Genomic DNA, 14,827 nt, shown 5'->3' with positions numbered 1-14,827 from the left:
GAAGATATTGCTTTCATCATTAAAAACTAGCACATTTTAATGAGATGGCCAGCAGACAAGAACGCCAGTGAAAATTTACTTCTACAAACTAGATTGGCAAATTTTCTTTGGGTAGTTGCATTGGGTTGAGCAAGGCATTGGGGCTCCACGTGGCATGGGTGTTGATTGCAGCTATGTAACTGAGGCTCATTCGTTGCCGCAGCCTGACTACAATACTTTTTATGACAACCATGCATGGTTTCATGTCAAGAGTCCCTAATGCAGTTTTTAAACCTACTTAACTGACTAACTGCTCTAAGCGGTTGGTGGTAGTGAACAAGCAGCGCTTAGCTTGCAGATGGCGAGGTGGTTGTGCTTCCTGGTCTGCAGAGGCATGAAGCAAGTGGAAAAATTTGTCAAATCACTTAGCGCAGCTCAGCCAACATTACCACCGTCTCATTGTGCCCCTGGCTTCCCTACTTAGATAATTTTTAACTTGGACTGAATGTAACTCGTACTCAACTATTGATCTTTTTCAGTTAAAGCCAAATTTCAAAAACTAATTTCAACATACTTTTGCTGGTTTCTTTCGGTTTAGACCAAAAGGACTAACTCCTATCTATAGCACTTTGTCACTGGTTTTATTAGATAGACATTCTTAGCCTGTGTGTATATACCAGGTCATTGTTGTCATGACAGCATTAATGAGGTGAGTGAAAGAGTGAAAGTACACAGCTGTTAACTTGATTCTAAGCTGGCCTGGCTTGGTGCATCTATTTCTCTTGATAATCAAACATTAGCACCTCGGCAAGAGAACATCAATGTAGAAAAGTTTGTTTTAAAGCCGAGTTCCTTTTAGCATCAAGCCGTTGACTCAAATGTTGCATATGTTTGTATGACTCTTGTTTATGGTTGCTTTCTGCATACAATTTCTTGTGGCCTTAGTGCCATGTGAGCAGTGACATGTGAGGTGCTGTGGTTGACTGCAAACGCTCTGGACAATGCAGGTTTGGTCTCCACACGTCGGAGCCGTGAGCCATCTCCTGGAGAAAGTCCACGTGTGAAGAGGTCTCCTTCGCCTCACGGTGTAGCAACTCCTTGTACTGACATGGAAAATCGCCAGAGAAAACACAGAGCCAACCAGCTACACCAGTGCAACCACTGTAAGAAGACCTTTGTGAGGAAATGGGTCTTGGATCAACACCTTCGCATTCACACCAATGAGCGTCCATATCGGTGCGACATCTGTGGCAGCAGATTTAAGCAGGCAAAACAATTGAGTGAACACCGTCGCATCCACACCGGAGAGCGTCCATATCAGTGTGACTTCTGCGGCTGCAGATTTAAGCAGGCAGGACAGCTGAGTGCACACCATCGCATCCACACCGGAGAGCGTCCTTTCTGCTGTGAGCACTGTGGCAACAGATTTAAACTTAAGCACCACTTGGTTAAACATGTTCGCACCCACACAGGAGAGAGGCCGTACCAATGCCAGCTGTGCCGCATGACCTTTGCACAAAATGAAAACCTCGCGAGGCATGTGCGAGCCCACAGGGGTGAGAAACCGTTTCAGTGTCGCTTCTGCACAAAGGCGTTTGCTGAGAAGCGCAATTTGGAACTCCATGAAGAGAGAGAGCACTCTTCAGTTACTGGAGTTCCATAATGTTCTGCTGCCGTTTCATATATTTAACTATGACAAGCATTCCTAGCTTATCTACAAATATGCTTATGCTGGCAATGTAACTGCTATGTTGACAAAATCAATTTGTGAAATATGCATTCACCTGCCGTCACTACAGATTGGTACAGTGTTGCTCTTTAGATGGTGTTCCTTCAGGTGAAGCACGTGTGCTTTAAGCTCCCAAACAGGCAATTTGTGTTTAAATCATCAAAGGCCCGCATATCCTCTCTTTCGATTTGACCATTACTTCCAGATTCATGGTTGCTTTAAAGGGACAGCGAGGACAGATTAAAGGCTGCGATGTTCAAATGGCAACGAAGCTACTTACTCTCAAAACAGTCTTATGTATTAGAAAGGGTAAAAGAGGGGATTGGAGGTAGTGGCTGTGTTTACAAGCATAGAGCGATGAAGTCAAGGCACATTTTGTGCACGAATTCCTGATGGTAGACTACACCGCCATTCACTTCTGTATTCAATTTTTCACAGCAATAAATGCATCTTATGCAGCTTGAAAAACAAGAATACAGTGGTAAATTTCATAGATTTGGCTTTTCTTAAACAATAGAATAGTTTCCCTTGATGGTTTTTAATCTGACATGAAGCAGGTAGTATTTTAGCCTTCGTGATTTACGGGCAAGGCACGTCTTTTTAAGTGTGTAGGTGTCTCAAGCGGTGAAGTACTTCCTCCATTCCACTTTATTGGGCTGTTTTCTCCCAAACACTCAGCTTTCATCTTCACTGAAACAAGTTCTTTTGCTAGTGCATGCTGTTGCCTTTCCCTAACATGAGTGCTGCGAAAAGAAAAGGGTGCCTGTTTATCTCGCAGTGATGCATCATGAGTGAATTTTTTTGGCACTGGTTTGCTAATTCATGCATTAAAGTCATTACAGCTACATTGGCTTGATTCAGTGAAAGCACAATGAAATGCAGCTCCTGTCACTTTGTACAGGGTGTTTCACCTAAGACTTTACATACTTTTTAAATATAGGCTTTTTGACCTAGAAGAGCACATTTTTGGGCATACCATCATCATAAAAGAGCTAGGACATGCTAACGAGTAGGCTGGTTACCTAATATTGAATAGTTAACTTTTGAACTATTACTGTCAGGTTCCTTAATTATTAAGAAGCATGTACCCCACTGTGTGTAGTATCTGTGTCAGTTTTTAATATTTTGAAAACACAGTTGCCCTCGCCGCTGTTGCCCCATAAAATTTTGGCTGTTTTGACAAGTTCTCTGGAGAGGTTGCTTTACCTGCAAACATCTGAGAAGTGGATGTATTTTGTCAGGATTTAGCCAAAATTTGTTGGGCTACAGCAGCGACGGTAACTGCGTTTTCTAAATTCTAAAAACTGATACGGATATTAAATTTAGTGGGCTACACAACTCTTCATAATCATGTGCCTAACAATAGATGAAAAGTTAACTGTATTCAATTTTAACAACTCTGCTAGTTAGCACATCTTAGCTGTTTTCTGATGTACTACATCGCTCACCAAGCTATGCCAAAAAAAGCGCTCTTCTAGCTCAAAAAGCATATTTCTAAAAATTATGTAAAGGCTTAAGTGAAACACTCTGTATATTCATGTTGGTCTAACCGCATTAGTGAGAGGCGTGAAAAGAGACAGTGTAATGCATAGCTTGGAGAAGTGTGGTGAGATTTTGTGTGCTGGCTTTAAGAGTGGGCTTTTGACAAATGTAAGGAAAAATGAAAAGGATTTCGCTGCGCCGGGCTGTGCATAACTATTTATTCAACAAGTGCCTCTGTTTTGAATGTCTGTGTATGAGATATCACTGTTGCAAATTGTGACCTCGACATTTTCAATGTTTTGTGTGGTTCAGCTGACGGTTTTTTATTATCTTCAAGAAAGTGGTCGCGGTGTTTCGCTTTATTGTAGCCTTTTCGGGATGTCCCAAACTAATAACAGTTTAACTGAAATGAGCGTCCCCTCATTTGAATCATGTTTCTGTGCAAACCCAAAACATGCCATACTTACAAGAGGTAACTGAATTGTGGTCACTGAGATAAGCACTGCTCGCATTGATTACAATGTATGCAAATTCAGATGTGGAAACCAAGTAGCATGTGTGGAGAAAATTTTACTAAAATGTAGAGGGAAGTTCAGTGTTGTGTTGTTATCTTGCATTTTTGGCCTTTTTTTGCATGACATTGCTTATTTCACGAGTGTTTTTTTTAGGTTTTGGAGCCAGAAAGTTCTGTGCTGTGCCCATTTGCTATATTTTTATTTTAATTGGAATCTCAAAGCTTTGCGTTGGTTTTACAGATAACATTTCTCTACCAAGTGTCGCATTGTGCACATCATAAGCGAATTAGAGATTCAGCAATATGTTTTTCATGTCATATGATTACTTGGGCTGCTGCCTTTAGGGTGAACATCAAGATGTTGTAAAAGTTTTTCATTATTAAAATTTTTTCCTTGGAGAGATTTGAGCTGTTCAGTTATGTCCAAAATTAAGATGTTATGCAGAAACAATTAATAAAATCGCCTTGGAGTCTGGTGGTGATTCCAGAAAGGCGACTCCTTATAATGAGCACTACCAAAAAGTATGACTAAATAGAATTGAGTAAGAGAAGTTCATGTAATCTTGCTTGTTATTGGTCAAGTTTTCTTGTTGTTTTTTCTCTGTCTGTATTTCTTCTCATCCATGGTGAATTCTTGTATGCCTCTCTGCTTTTTTTTTGCTTTCCCAATGGCTTCAAGGCTGCCAAGGGTTCTTGTGTGCGTGCTCAGGTGGAGCTTGGTTTCATTGCATTTGTCAATTCTTTGTTTTGTTCCACTTGTGTTTGTCATTTGCTTTCTGAGTGTCTATGGGACATGTGATGATGCTGGAGTGCGATAAAAAGGGCATTAGAGTTGACTGTACATTCACTGCCTTTCTTGTCGGTTTGTGGTGAAATTTTTATGCTTTATGTGTCTATGTGGAGCACAATCTGCTCCAGCCTTATACAGTTGCTTGCAAACTTTAAGTGCTTTTTAGAGGTGTAGCTTTAGTGGGGCTTCTTGTGGTTTTAATGGTGATGTTGTCGTGAAATAACCAACACCTCCTTCATTCACCCACTGACAAGGAGAGTGTTGTACAGGTGTTCTCGATATATACCCAAGGACCCTCATTTCGACCCTCAAAAGAAAGCACCCGTGAATTCAGTTGAAGCTGTCACTCTGAATCTCTAGAAGCTAATACAGGAGTTATTACAATTGCAATTCCTGAACATGCAAAGGACGTCCTGTTGCTTTTGGTATTGGGGCTTTCTTTCACTTAGCCTCTTTTTATGTTGCATTCATTTGAACCAACATCATCGAGGCAGTTAGCACAAGCTGCAAAAGGAAGAATCTCGCAAAACATCTTGCCAGACGTTATGGACCCAATGGATTTACTTTCATAGCTGTTGAAATAGTGCACCATGTGATGTCAAACGTAGTATTTTTGAACAAAGCGGGGTGCGTCAGACCCTATTTGGTTACGTTAAAAGCTCATTCAGTTGAGTGAGACGTCAAGAATGTGTGTTGTCAATTATACCATGTGTGACGTTGTGTTCTAGCATAAATAAATGATATGCTAAGGAAAACTTGTCATTATTGGGGGAAGTCTGTCGAGAAAGAGGTATTCTGTTGCCTTGGCAGACTTTTTGTGTATGTGCATTTTCTACACCATCTGTGACCTTACGTTATATGCTTCAGTTCCTTCCGTTTTCATAAATGCCTTGCCTAGTTTGTGAATTGTTATTCTGTTACCATGCACGTGAATTGGTCGACTTCAACTATGAAACGTCTGCTCTTATGTTTTACTTATACCTATGTACGTAATGTTCTCATGAAACGACAGCAAAGTCGTCAGTTTTAGCTTTTCTTTTTGTGGTGTCAGGTGTTGAAGAAGATATTTACGTGTGCATTGTTTTAACTGATTTCAACTGATGCTCATAGTTTCCACATGTGTTGATAGCAAATATACTGTGTGATCTTATTGTGGTTCTGGTTTGAATAACCATTGTTCATGTTTCATCATATGCACAGAATTACTTGCACTTCTCTAAGCAGCATATTTGCTATGTGCATCTAGTCTCTATTCTCTGGTTTGTGCAAACTAGGGAATTAAAATTTGGACTAAATATGCGAAAAGCTGAGCATTGGCTTGCAAGGAATCCACTCTTGCTAGCAGATTCTTGCCAATGACATTGCTTTGAAGATTTACATCCGATGACCAGAACTGTAGACTCGGAAGGGCCCTGTTGTTGTGAAGGCCCTTCAAGATGCATAGCTTTTAATTCCAAGAGTGCTTGACTTGTTGTGATCATTTTTCTTTATAACTGAACATTGGCACGATTGCAAGAAAAATTTGTCGTTAAAATATTTTGCTTAAAAGTAATGTTTCTTTTAACATAAACCTGTAATGCATGTGAACGACTTCTGTGGCCATATAGGCTGTTATCTGTTGTCAAATGGCACTCTCGTTGGGTGGAAATGCTCTGTTCTTCACGATGCAGGTCTTGTTGCTGTTCATCACATCCACAAGCCTGCTCCTGGAGAAAGTTCACTTGTGGGAAGACTTCCTGCGCCCCACTGTGTAGCAGCTCCTTGTATTGAGATGGAAGATCACCAGGGTGAACCCACAGCCAACCAGCTACACCAGTGCAGCCACTGTAGGAAAACTTTTACACAAAAAAGCAACCTGGTTGTTCACCTCCGCATCCACACCGGAGAGCGTCGTTACCAGTGTGACCACTGTGGCAGGAGATTTTCATACAGTGGCCACTTGCGTAAACACATCCGCACCCACACAGGGGAGAGGCCATACAAGTGCCGTCTGTGCCCCATGTCCTTTACACAAAGTCATCACCTCACAAGGCATATGCGATCCCACAAGGGCGAGAAACCATTTCAGTGTCGCTTCTGCACAAAGGCATTCACTGCGAAGTGTTCATTGAGAAGCCATGAAATGAGAGAGCACTTTTCAGATACTCCAGTTCCATGATGTCATGGTGCCTTGTGATAATGCTAGCTATAACAAACATTTCTAGCTAACCTACTTAAGTGCATACGTTTGCTTTGCATGTGCCATTTTGCCTCCTCAATGCGTAGAAAAGACATTCAGATGCCCTCACAGTGCAATGGTACAAAGCTACCCCTTGGCTGCTATTCCTGAGACCATGCATGTGCCTGCTAATTTCCCCAATGTGCATGATGGGTTAAAATCAAAGCTGTCATGAATAGGATCTCTTCCTTTTAAAGCAATGATTTCACCCTGATGGTTGAAATTTACATAATCAAGCTATGTTAACACAACATAGTGCTGGCAGCGTTTTTAAAGGGACCGGCCGCTGAATTATAAGCACACAATTTTTTCGCCGCAGTAGAAAACTTGTTGACTGAGGTGCTCTAATCTGGTGCAGTTTTGGTGGAAACTTAGATTTTATCAATGAATTCTTTCTGTAATGATTTTCTGCTATAATGTTTTCTGCATGTATTTTGTTTCTGCATAACTCGAGTGTTTTGTTACATTTGGGAGCCAGAGATTGCTTGACTGTGTTTTTTTCATTGATTTGTCATCCATTAAAGTTCAAACAGCCTTCAGCTTTCGCAAATAACATTTGACAGCAGTGCAATGGCTAACCACCGTCTCTATTTCTTCACCCTTGTTCATGGTGACCGCTTTTTCGTGGTGTTTCTGTTTTTCACTTTTCCTGTGGCTTCAAGGTTGCCTGAGACTCTGGTATGCAATCTCAGGTAGAGTTTGGTGTTATTGCTTTTGTATTTTTTTATTTGCTTCACTTTTGCATTTCAATATTTTCAATATATGATTTGCATTTTGTATGTGACGTCTAGTCAAAGCTCATGTGTGATATAAAGACTTTTTTTTTTTGATGACTTTCCTGTCTGGTCCTGCTGAAATGTTTACACCTCATGTGTTTGTGTGCAGTGCAATCTGCTTCACCCTCATGTAGCCGCTTGCAAGCTTTGTCCCTGCAGGGGCATCTGCAACATGCACATGTTGGTGAGTTGTGCCACCACGGGCTCCTGAGCATCCATAGGGACATACCCGCAGGGTGATGATGGTGAGAAGTGCGTCACCACAGACCCGAGCACCCACGTTTAGCCGTGCGTGGCAGTGCAGTGTCCGGGGAAAGGGGATCCTTGTGGCTGAGCCTATGACAAGCGTTTAGACATTCAAGGCCCCTCAGAGAAGGCAACACTCCGCTTTGACCTCAACTTTCCATAGATGGCACCTCTGTCCTGACCTGGCAGGGAAAGATCGGCAGTTCCCTTTCTTGTCCTCCCCTATGTCCTTCACTTTCCTATCTTCTTTCTCACCACTGTCCTGTCTTCTCGTTTCTCGGTTTTTCATTTTTCAGGGGTAGCTAGGATTAAACTTGCGTGTTGTAGCTATCGCCAGTTGCCCCTTATTAAGACGGAAGCCTTTAATGCCTCATTGTTGTGAGCAGGAGTTGTCGACAGAAATGTCACGCTTTTCAATCAGTCGAAATGGTCGTGACGTCACAGTGCACGAATTTCAAACAGGGCCAATTGTACTTTGGCTAAAAACCATGCAACGGTTAACTAAACTCAGTCCCACTTTCTTGGAGCATCACTATATGATCTCTTTAATTGGTTGCATTGCAACCAATTAAAGGGATCATATAGTGTTAGTTAATTGTTTAATTAACCAATTAGCATAATTAACCTTTCTGGTCAGACCAGATAAATAAATAAAACCGAGTAGAAAATTCATCAAGTTGAGGAATCGAACCAGGGTCTCCGGAGTGCGAGACGAGCACACTGACCACACCGCCATGCCAGCTCGATGGTTTGGAATGAGCAAAGGTGCGTCTAATGAATACGGTGTCTTCATTCACTCCCATCTTCCTCCATTCTCGTTACAGCGAGGTTCAGGTGTCCACCGAGATATGCGAGACAGCTACATTTCCTTATCTTCAAAAACCAATTTACCGACGAGCAAGGCATAGAGCCGAACGGGCGATGACGTTCTGTGGTCTCCCTGGCAGTGTTGCAAGACGCTGTCGCATTCCACTCTTAGAGGCGAAGCTTAACATCTTAACCACACATCAGTGACACAAGCAGCAACACCGCACTTAAGGCTTTCGCCTCACCACACTTTAGGTCAACAAAGTGCCCCCCTGAATTTTTTTGGTTATAGTCAGGGTGCACAGCTGGTGAGGGCAAGTTCCTGCCCCGTCCCCTTCCCTTGCTGGCCTCCCTAGTGGGCGGCTGCTGCCGTGGCTGAGTAGAAAACTGTTTTTGGCTACTTTCCTTTTTTGCAACCAATGCACTCTGAAACGAGGGCGCACCGAAGTGACTGCAAATTTTAAAAAATAAAATGCAAAAAAAACTTTCCATAATCTCACGTGGTCCATAGCGAGCATGCAGACATAACCACATGACTGGTGTCATCCTCTCATGTAACAAGAAACTTAAATCCGACAAGGCTACAAATCAAGAAACTAGCAAATCGCAACCTCCTGTTGGAAGTCCTTTACAGTCATCAATATGAGAAGTTGTCAGGAGTGACAGGTTCTGAGAAATACCAGTGACAATAAACCCGCACTGTTCATTGAATACTCAAGTACCTAACCTAGACGGACTTCAAGAACGAAACGTAACAAATGTATACAAGATGAAAATAAAACATGGAAACACCAATCAAGCACATTGTTCTCACCTTTGCCTCTAGTATATTATATTCTGCGGAGGTAGGCTATAAAAAGCTCGAACTCGGACCATATAAACCCAATCCACGTCAATGCTACAAATGCCAGAGGTATGGCCATGGTTCACAGAATTGCCGGGGCCAACAGACCTGCGTGAAATGTGCTTCTCACTACCAATCCGCAGAAAACTGGGTTGTTGAACCCCACCTTTGCGTAAAATGTGAGGGCAGCCATCCGGCTTCGTGCCCAGCTGGGAAGAAAGGAAAAATTATCATACTAGAGGTCAAAAAGAAGATATCATTCAGGAAAGTGTGGAAACGACTTTCGTTGCAGAATCCAAGCTACTCAATCATGGTGCAGCAAAGCACAGCATCATAGCGGCCTTCAGCGCCTGCACAGCTCACACACAGTGAGCCTGGAGCAGGACTACCCATGCCCCTGGTGGCAGCAGCTAGCGCTGCGCCACCACCCACAAAGCAGACTGCGCAGACCTCCAGGTCAGCAAGCTACGAGGCCTCTCCCCACACGGAAGAGCCCAATATGAAAACAACCATGCATACTGCACGGACGTCTTGCTTATTCGAGTGTGCAATGGACACAAGTCAAGGCAGTCTTCGTCCTGTGCCGTCAACGTTGGAAGGATGGTGAACATCCTTAGGTCGAAAAAAAAAAGAGAGAAAAGCCCCGAATCAGGGCACTCGAAAACACAATCTAGGTTTTTCGCTACCCACTTAATACAAGATGGCTTTCATACATTAGAACTGCAGGGGACTCCTACATAACCAAAATGACATACAAGACATACTAGCCACACACTCACCTGTGGCCTTGTGTTTACAATAGACAAACTTAGGCTATAAACATGAAAACATTCTCAAACACTACTATAAGGTCTTCAATACGACCAAGAGCAGGCGAGCTGATTTTCAGGTAGCGTTGCCATCATAGTCCAAAACGGAGTCGCAGCTCGAGAAAAGAAGCTTAAAACTAGATTAGAATCTGTGGCCGCCGTCCTGCACATGTTTAAAACAATTACAGTGTGCTGCGTATATATAGATTCACATCTTAGAATAACTATCCGTAACTTAGTGGACCTTTTAGACCGACTACCAGAACCGTTCTTGATGGTCAGAGGTTTTTTAGCACCCACTCCAGCTTTTGGTTTAGTGACTGACACTAGAGGTCAACTTAATGTGGATTTTATTCTCTAATAACCTTTGCCTACTAAGAATTGGAAAACCAACTTATATTGTTCTCCTAGCTCAGAAAAAATGAGCTGTATAGATGTATCTTTTAGTTCATTGCCTATTTTTACGGATTTTAAATGGGACGTCTCAGGTAATCCATGTGGAAGCGACCATGTTCCTGTACTAATCAGCCTATCATCTGCACCCAAAGTCATCCCAACAAAACCATGATGTTGGAAGCTGCATTTAGCTGACTGATCAATGTTCCAAAAAAAAAACAAAAATCGTTTCAGATAGCCTCACTCTAGACAAACTTAACGAACCTTTCACAAACTGTACTGTCACCGCTACATGCCAAGCTATTCCTGAGTCCTCTAGAGTAGTAAAAATCACAAGTATTGGTACAATAAAGCCTGAGCGTTTGCCTCGCCAAATTCTTTAAAAATGTCCTGAATATAAAATTAACTTTCGTCCTTCAATCCCGTGAACTTCTTGATATCCATCAATGTGGCTTTAAAAAAAGATGCTCCACTACAGATCACCTAGTTCATCTTGCAAATACTGTCCGAGAGGCATTTGTACACAAACAACATTGTCTTGCTGTCTTTTACAATTTGGAGAAGGCATATGACACAACCTAGACATTCGGGATCCTTCAAGACTTAGCTGAGCTTGGCATCTATGGCAGAATGCTGAACTGCCTAAAAGGCTTTTTGTCTAACCGTTCATTAATGTCCCCCTAGGTTCAACCCTTTCGAAGAATTTTATTTGGGAAAATGGAGTACCTCAGGGGTGTATTTTAAGCACAACTCTCTTTGTGGCAAAAATGAACTCTTTTTAATAAAATAATGCCAAGGTCCTTTACGTACTCAGCCTTGCAGACGATCTCCAGATAGCTTGCACATCCTCTAACATATCAACATACGAAAGACAAATACAATTAACAATAAATAAACTGGCAACATGGGCAGGCAAAAATGGTTTCCAGTTTTGTCCACAGAAAACAGTGGCCATTTTTTTCTCACTCAAACCAGGCTTACAGGCTGATCCGGCCATACACCTGAACGAAACAAGTTACCCGCTAAAAATGAAGACAAATTTCTAGGCACATATGACAGAAAACTCACTTTTCTGCCTCATATAAACGCATTGCAAAAGAAAGCTTCCCGATCACTCAACATACTCAAAAGTCCTTTCACACTAACACTAGGGCTCTGACAGGCCTTCTCCAAATTTATCGCTCTGTGGTGCAATCCTGCTTATATCATGGTTGCATATTGTTCACCAAGGCCGTCTTACATGAAACGACTAGACTGTGTACACAGCCTAGGTTTATGTCTTTTTACTGGTGAATACAGCACGTCCCCATTAACAATCTGTATGTAGAAACCAATGAACCACCACTTGCAAAAAGAAGAAGCATGCTCACATGCTCATACATTCTAAAAATCCGTTCACTACCGAAACATATATCTGTCACCGAATAGTTAAAAAGTGGCCATCTAGAATACTATTTAGCAACAAGCTGCAAACTACCAGGCCACTGCTCTTGTGTTTTGAAGAGATGTGCCAGAATCTCGGCGTATTAAACACGTACATTACCTAGCATTGCACAAAGACGCGATCCACTGCCTCCATGGTACAATTTTCCTGCAATCAGCGATTTATTCACTCTTACACAGTTCCATAAAAATCAAAAGGCACAACAACATATAGCACAAGATTTTCTTGCACTTTAGGAAAAATGCAATGGTTTCACTGACTTTTATACTGATGGTTCAGAAACGGATGCTTAGGTAGGAAAATCTGTAGTAATAGGGATAAGCCTTGGATGCTTATTCACCACTAACCCCAACACAACAGTGCTTGCAAGCTCTGAGTGCTTTTTAAAGCGATAGCCTTGCCTGGTCTCCTGTGGTTTTAACTGCATGATCGTCATGGGTTGTAACCAAAAGCTCGAGTAAATCTGCTGCAAAGAGAGAATGTTGCCAGAGGTATAAGGACAATGTGAGCGAAGGGTCCGATAGGACACTGTCGGAAAAATTGTTTCTGTGATCACGGCGTGCAGCTGAGCTTGGGAATGGGTTCTGTTGTGACGACTGTGGTACAGAACCCCCTGTCACTTTCCCTAGCAGATGGTACAAAGTATGGGTCTCCTTATTTGGGTTCTCTTCAATCCAAAATATACGTCACAGCCTTTAATGATGAGAAGTGACCAGCATCTAGTAATGAAGCTTTACTGTGCCAGCCATAGTAGAACAGCTAGCCCAATTACATATTTCAACACATTAAAATGTGTGCTCACATGCATGTTTTTCAGTTTTTGTTTGAGCACTGATTGTGCTGCTTTTCATTCATGATTCGTATTGGAACGAGACAAAGGGGCCCTGCATATGTATTCACTTTACACATTTAGTAAAATCTACTTGGAACAGTTTACTTGTGGGAAAGGATCGGCTGAGAACTGGGTCAAATTATGAGTGACTCTCAAAGTGGCATAAGAGCAGGGGGCTCTAATGACGACCATTTCATTTCATGGAAAAATTTGTCGTCATGATGAGCACACCCATCCTCTCTAATACACCCCTTAAATCCACCCTTGGCTGAAAAAGCGTGATCTGCCTGTACTCTCCCAGAGCTGATTTTTGGGCACTTCAGTTTACAGAATTCTCTGCACCTCTTCTCTCTTCTGACTGCCTAGCACAAACTAGGTGTTCCCGCTGAAAAGCAATAAAAGCAGGCAGTAAGTAATTGTAATGTAATAATGAAATGGTTTGCCCAGAGACCATCCCGTTCTTATTTCCGAATCCCTTTCCATGCGTTAGCATGAGTTGCCACGATTTAAAGGACCTGCAGTACCCCTTAAGTAATCTGCGATGCAGTGTATCTGTCACCACATTATCAAATGACGAACGCATGGCTCAATTCAAGTCCACACTATTTGGGATTGAATTTTTTGGATAATGGAAGATTATGGGTCAAGGACAGTACTTTGTAACTGGTTCTAAACTGTGGTACAGACCATATGTCAGTATATCGAGTGTTGACAGTACTAAAACAATGTTCAAGACCTGCAAGCTGTGCTAAGAAATTGCTCATAGCTGTGGAAGAAAAGTAGAATATTTGCAACAAACAAAATTCATAGATTTTGAAGCAAAAGCTTCACTACGCTAGGTGAAGCCAAGGTCACCGTGTCTGTAGATTTCACCTTCATTTGACCTTCAGATAGAGCAAAGGAAAGGAGAGGTTCGTAACTGGCCCCCTGGGACAGTGGGCACCATTGTCGCGCTTTAAGCTATGAAATCGATGAAGAGTGGGAGCTTCGAAAGCAAAGGAAAGACACATAGTTGGCCCCATGGGCCTCAGTCGTGCTTTAAGCTATGTTTTGCGGTAGTGACAGATGTGCGCTGCATGCGTTGTGGTGGTAGTAGTGGAAACATTTATTTCCGAGCAATAAAGAGGTGGAGGGGCACACCTCCCCTTCTCACGTGCCACGAGGCAGCTCTAAGGGAGCTGCGCTTAAAGGGCAAAGAACAGCCCTTGGAGGGCGATCCGCTTCAAGGCATCGGTAATTATCCGGCGCTGGTCAGCAGGAGCTGAGTTGGCCAGGAGAATCTCTCAGTATGACTCCGCCGTGGTTGTGGTTGGGGGGTGTGGGAATGTAGGCCATGTGAGGAGGATGTGAATAATCTCCCAGTTTCCCGCAGAGCTTACAAGAGGAAAGGTACTGATCGGGGTAGTGGGCATGAAGAATAGGGTAGGGAGCAGTACTGGTCTGGAGTCGGCACCAGTGGGAGGCCTGGGTTAGGGTTAGGGAGGGAGGCAGCGGTATGTAAACTATTAAGTAAACACGCGGGGTACCTCGGTAGTGGGTAAGGATATCTTTGAAGGTAAGCAGACGCTCCAGGGATGGCAGAAGGGGTCTAACTCCGGTCCGGAAAGTGAGACCTCGGGAGAGAGAGTGGACCTTCTTGTCAGCTGGTAAGCCTGCGTGTGCGAGCGTCCAGATAAGGGTTATGGGGTTGTGGGATGCCAGAAGCGTAGAAGCCGAGTCACGGTTGGAGATATCAGGCCTTTGTCAGAATTGGAAAGGGTGGATTTTTAGTTATAGACAATTTTGGTGGCAGAGGTGAAGATGAGAGTGAGCGGAATGGCCACTTCCTCTGCAATTTCGGATGAGTCTTTGATGATGGAGCCTGATGCGAGTAATTGGACCTGAATGTTAGCAATAGCGAGGACTTTGTGGTAGCCCGATGAGTACGCTGCCATGTACATGTAGGCTACTTCGGAACTGCC

The 14,827-nt window shown here is 42.9% G+C and overlaps 1 protein-coding gene across 1 annotated transcript; it reads left to right on the top strand.

Moving 5' to 3' along the window:
• The first annotated feature begins 293 nt into the window (after positions 1-293).
• Positions 294-7,539, top strand: LOC149331512 (uncharacterized). The gene is made up of 2 exons (XM_089556692.1): positions 294-1,142; positions 6,165-7,539. The coding sequence occupies exons 1-2, from the start codon at positions 1,088-1,090 to the stop codon at positions 6,650-6,652; spliced, it is 543 nt and encodes a 180-aa protein (XP_089412818.1). The 5' UTR covers positions 294-1,087; the 3' UTR covers positions 6,653-7,539.
• The last annotated feature ends 7,288 nt before the right edge of the window (positions 7,540-14,827 follow it).

This window comes from Amblyomma mixtum, chromosome 8, assembly GCF_055824585.1.
Source record: "Amblyomma mixtum isolate Tamu chromosome 8, ASM5582458v1, whole genome shotgun sequence".
Taxonomy (NCBI): domain Eukaryota; kingdom Metazoa; phylum Arthropoda; class Arachnida; order Ixodida; family Ixodidae; genus Amblyomma; species Amblyomma mixtum.
The sequence above is the reverse complement of the archived record's forward strand: the minus strand, read 5'-3'. Positions and strand labels throughout refer to the sequence as shown.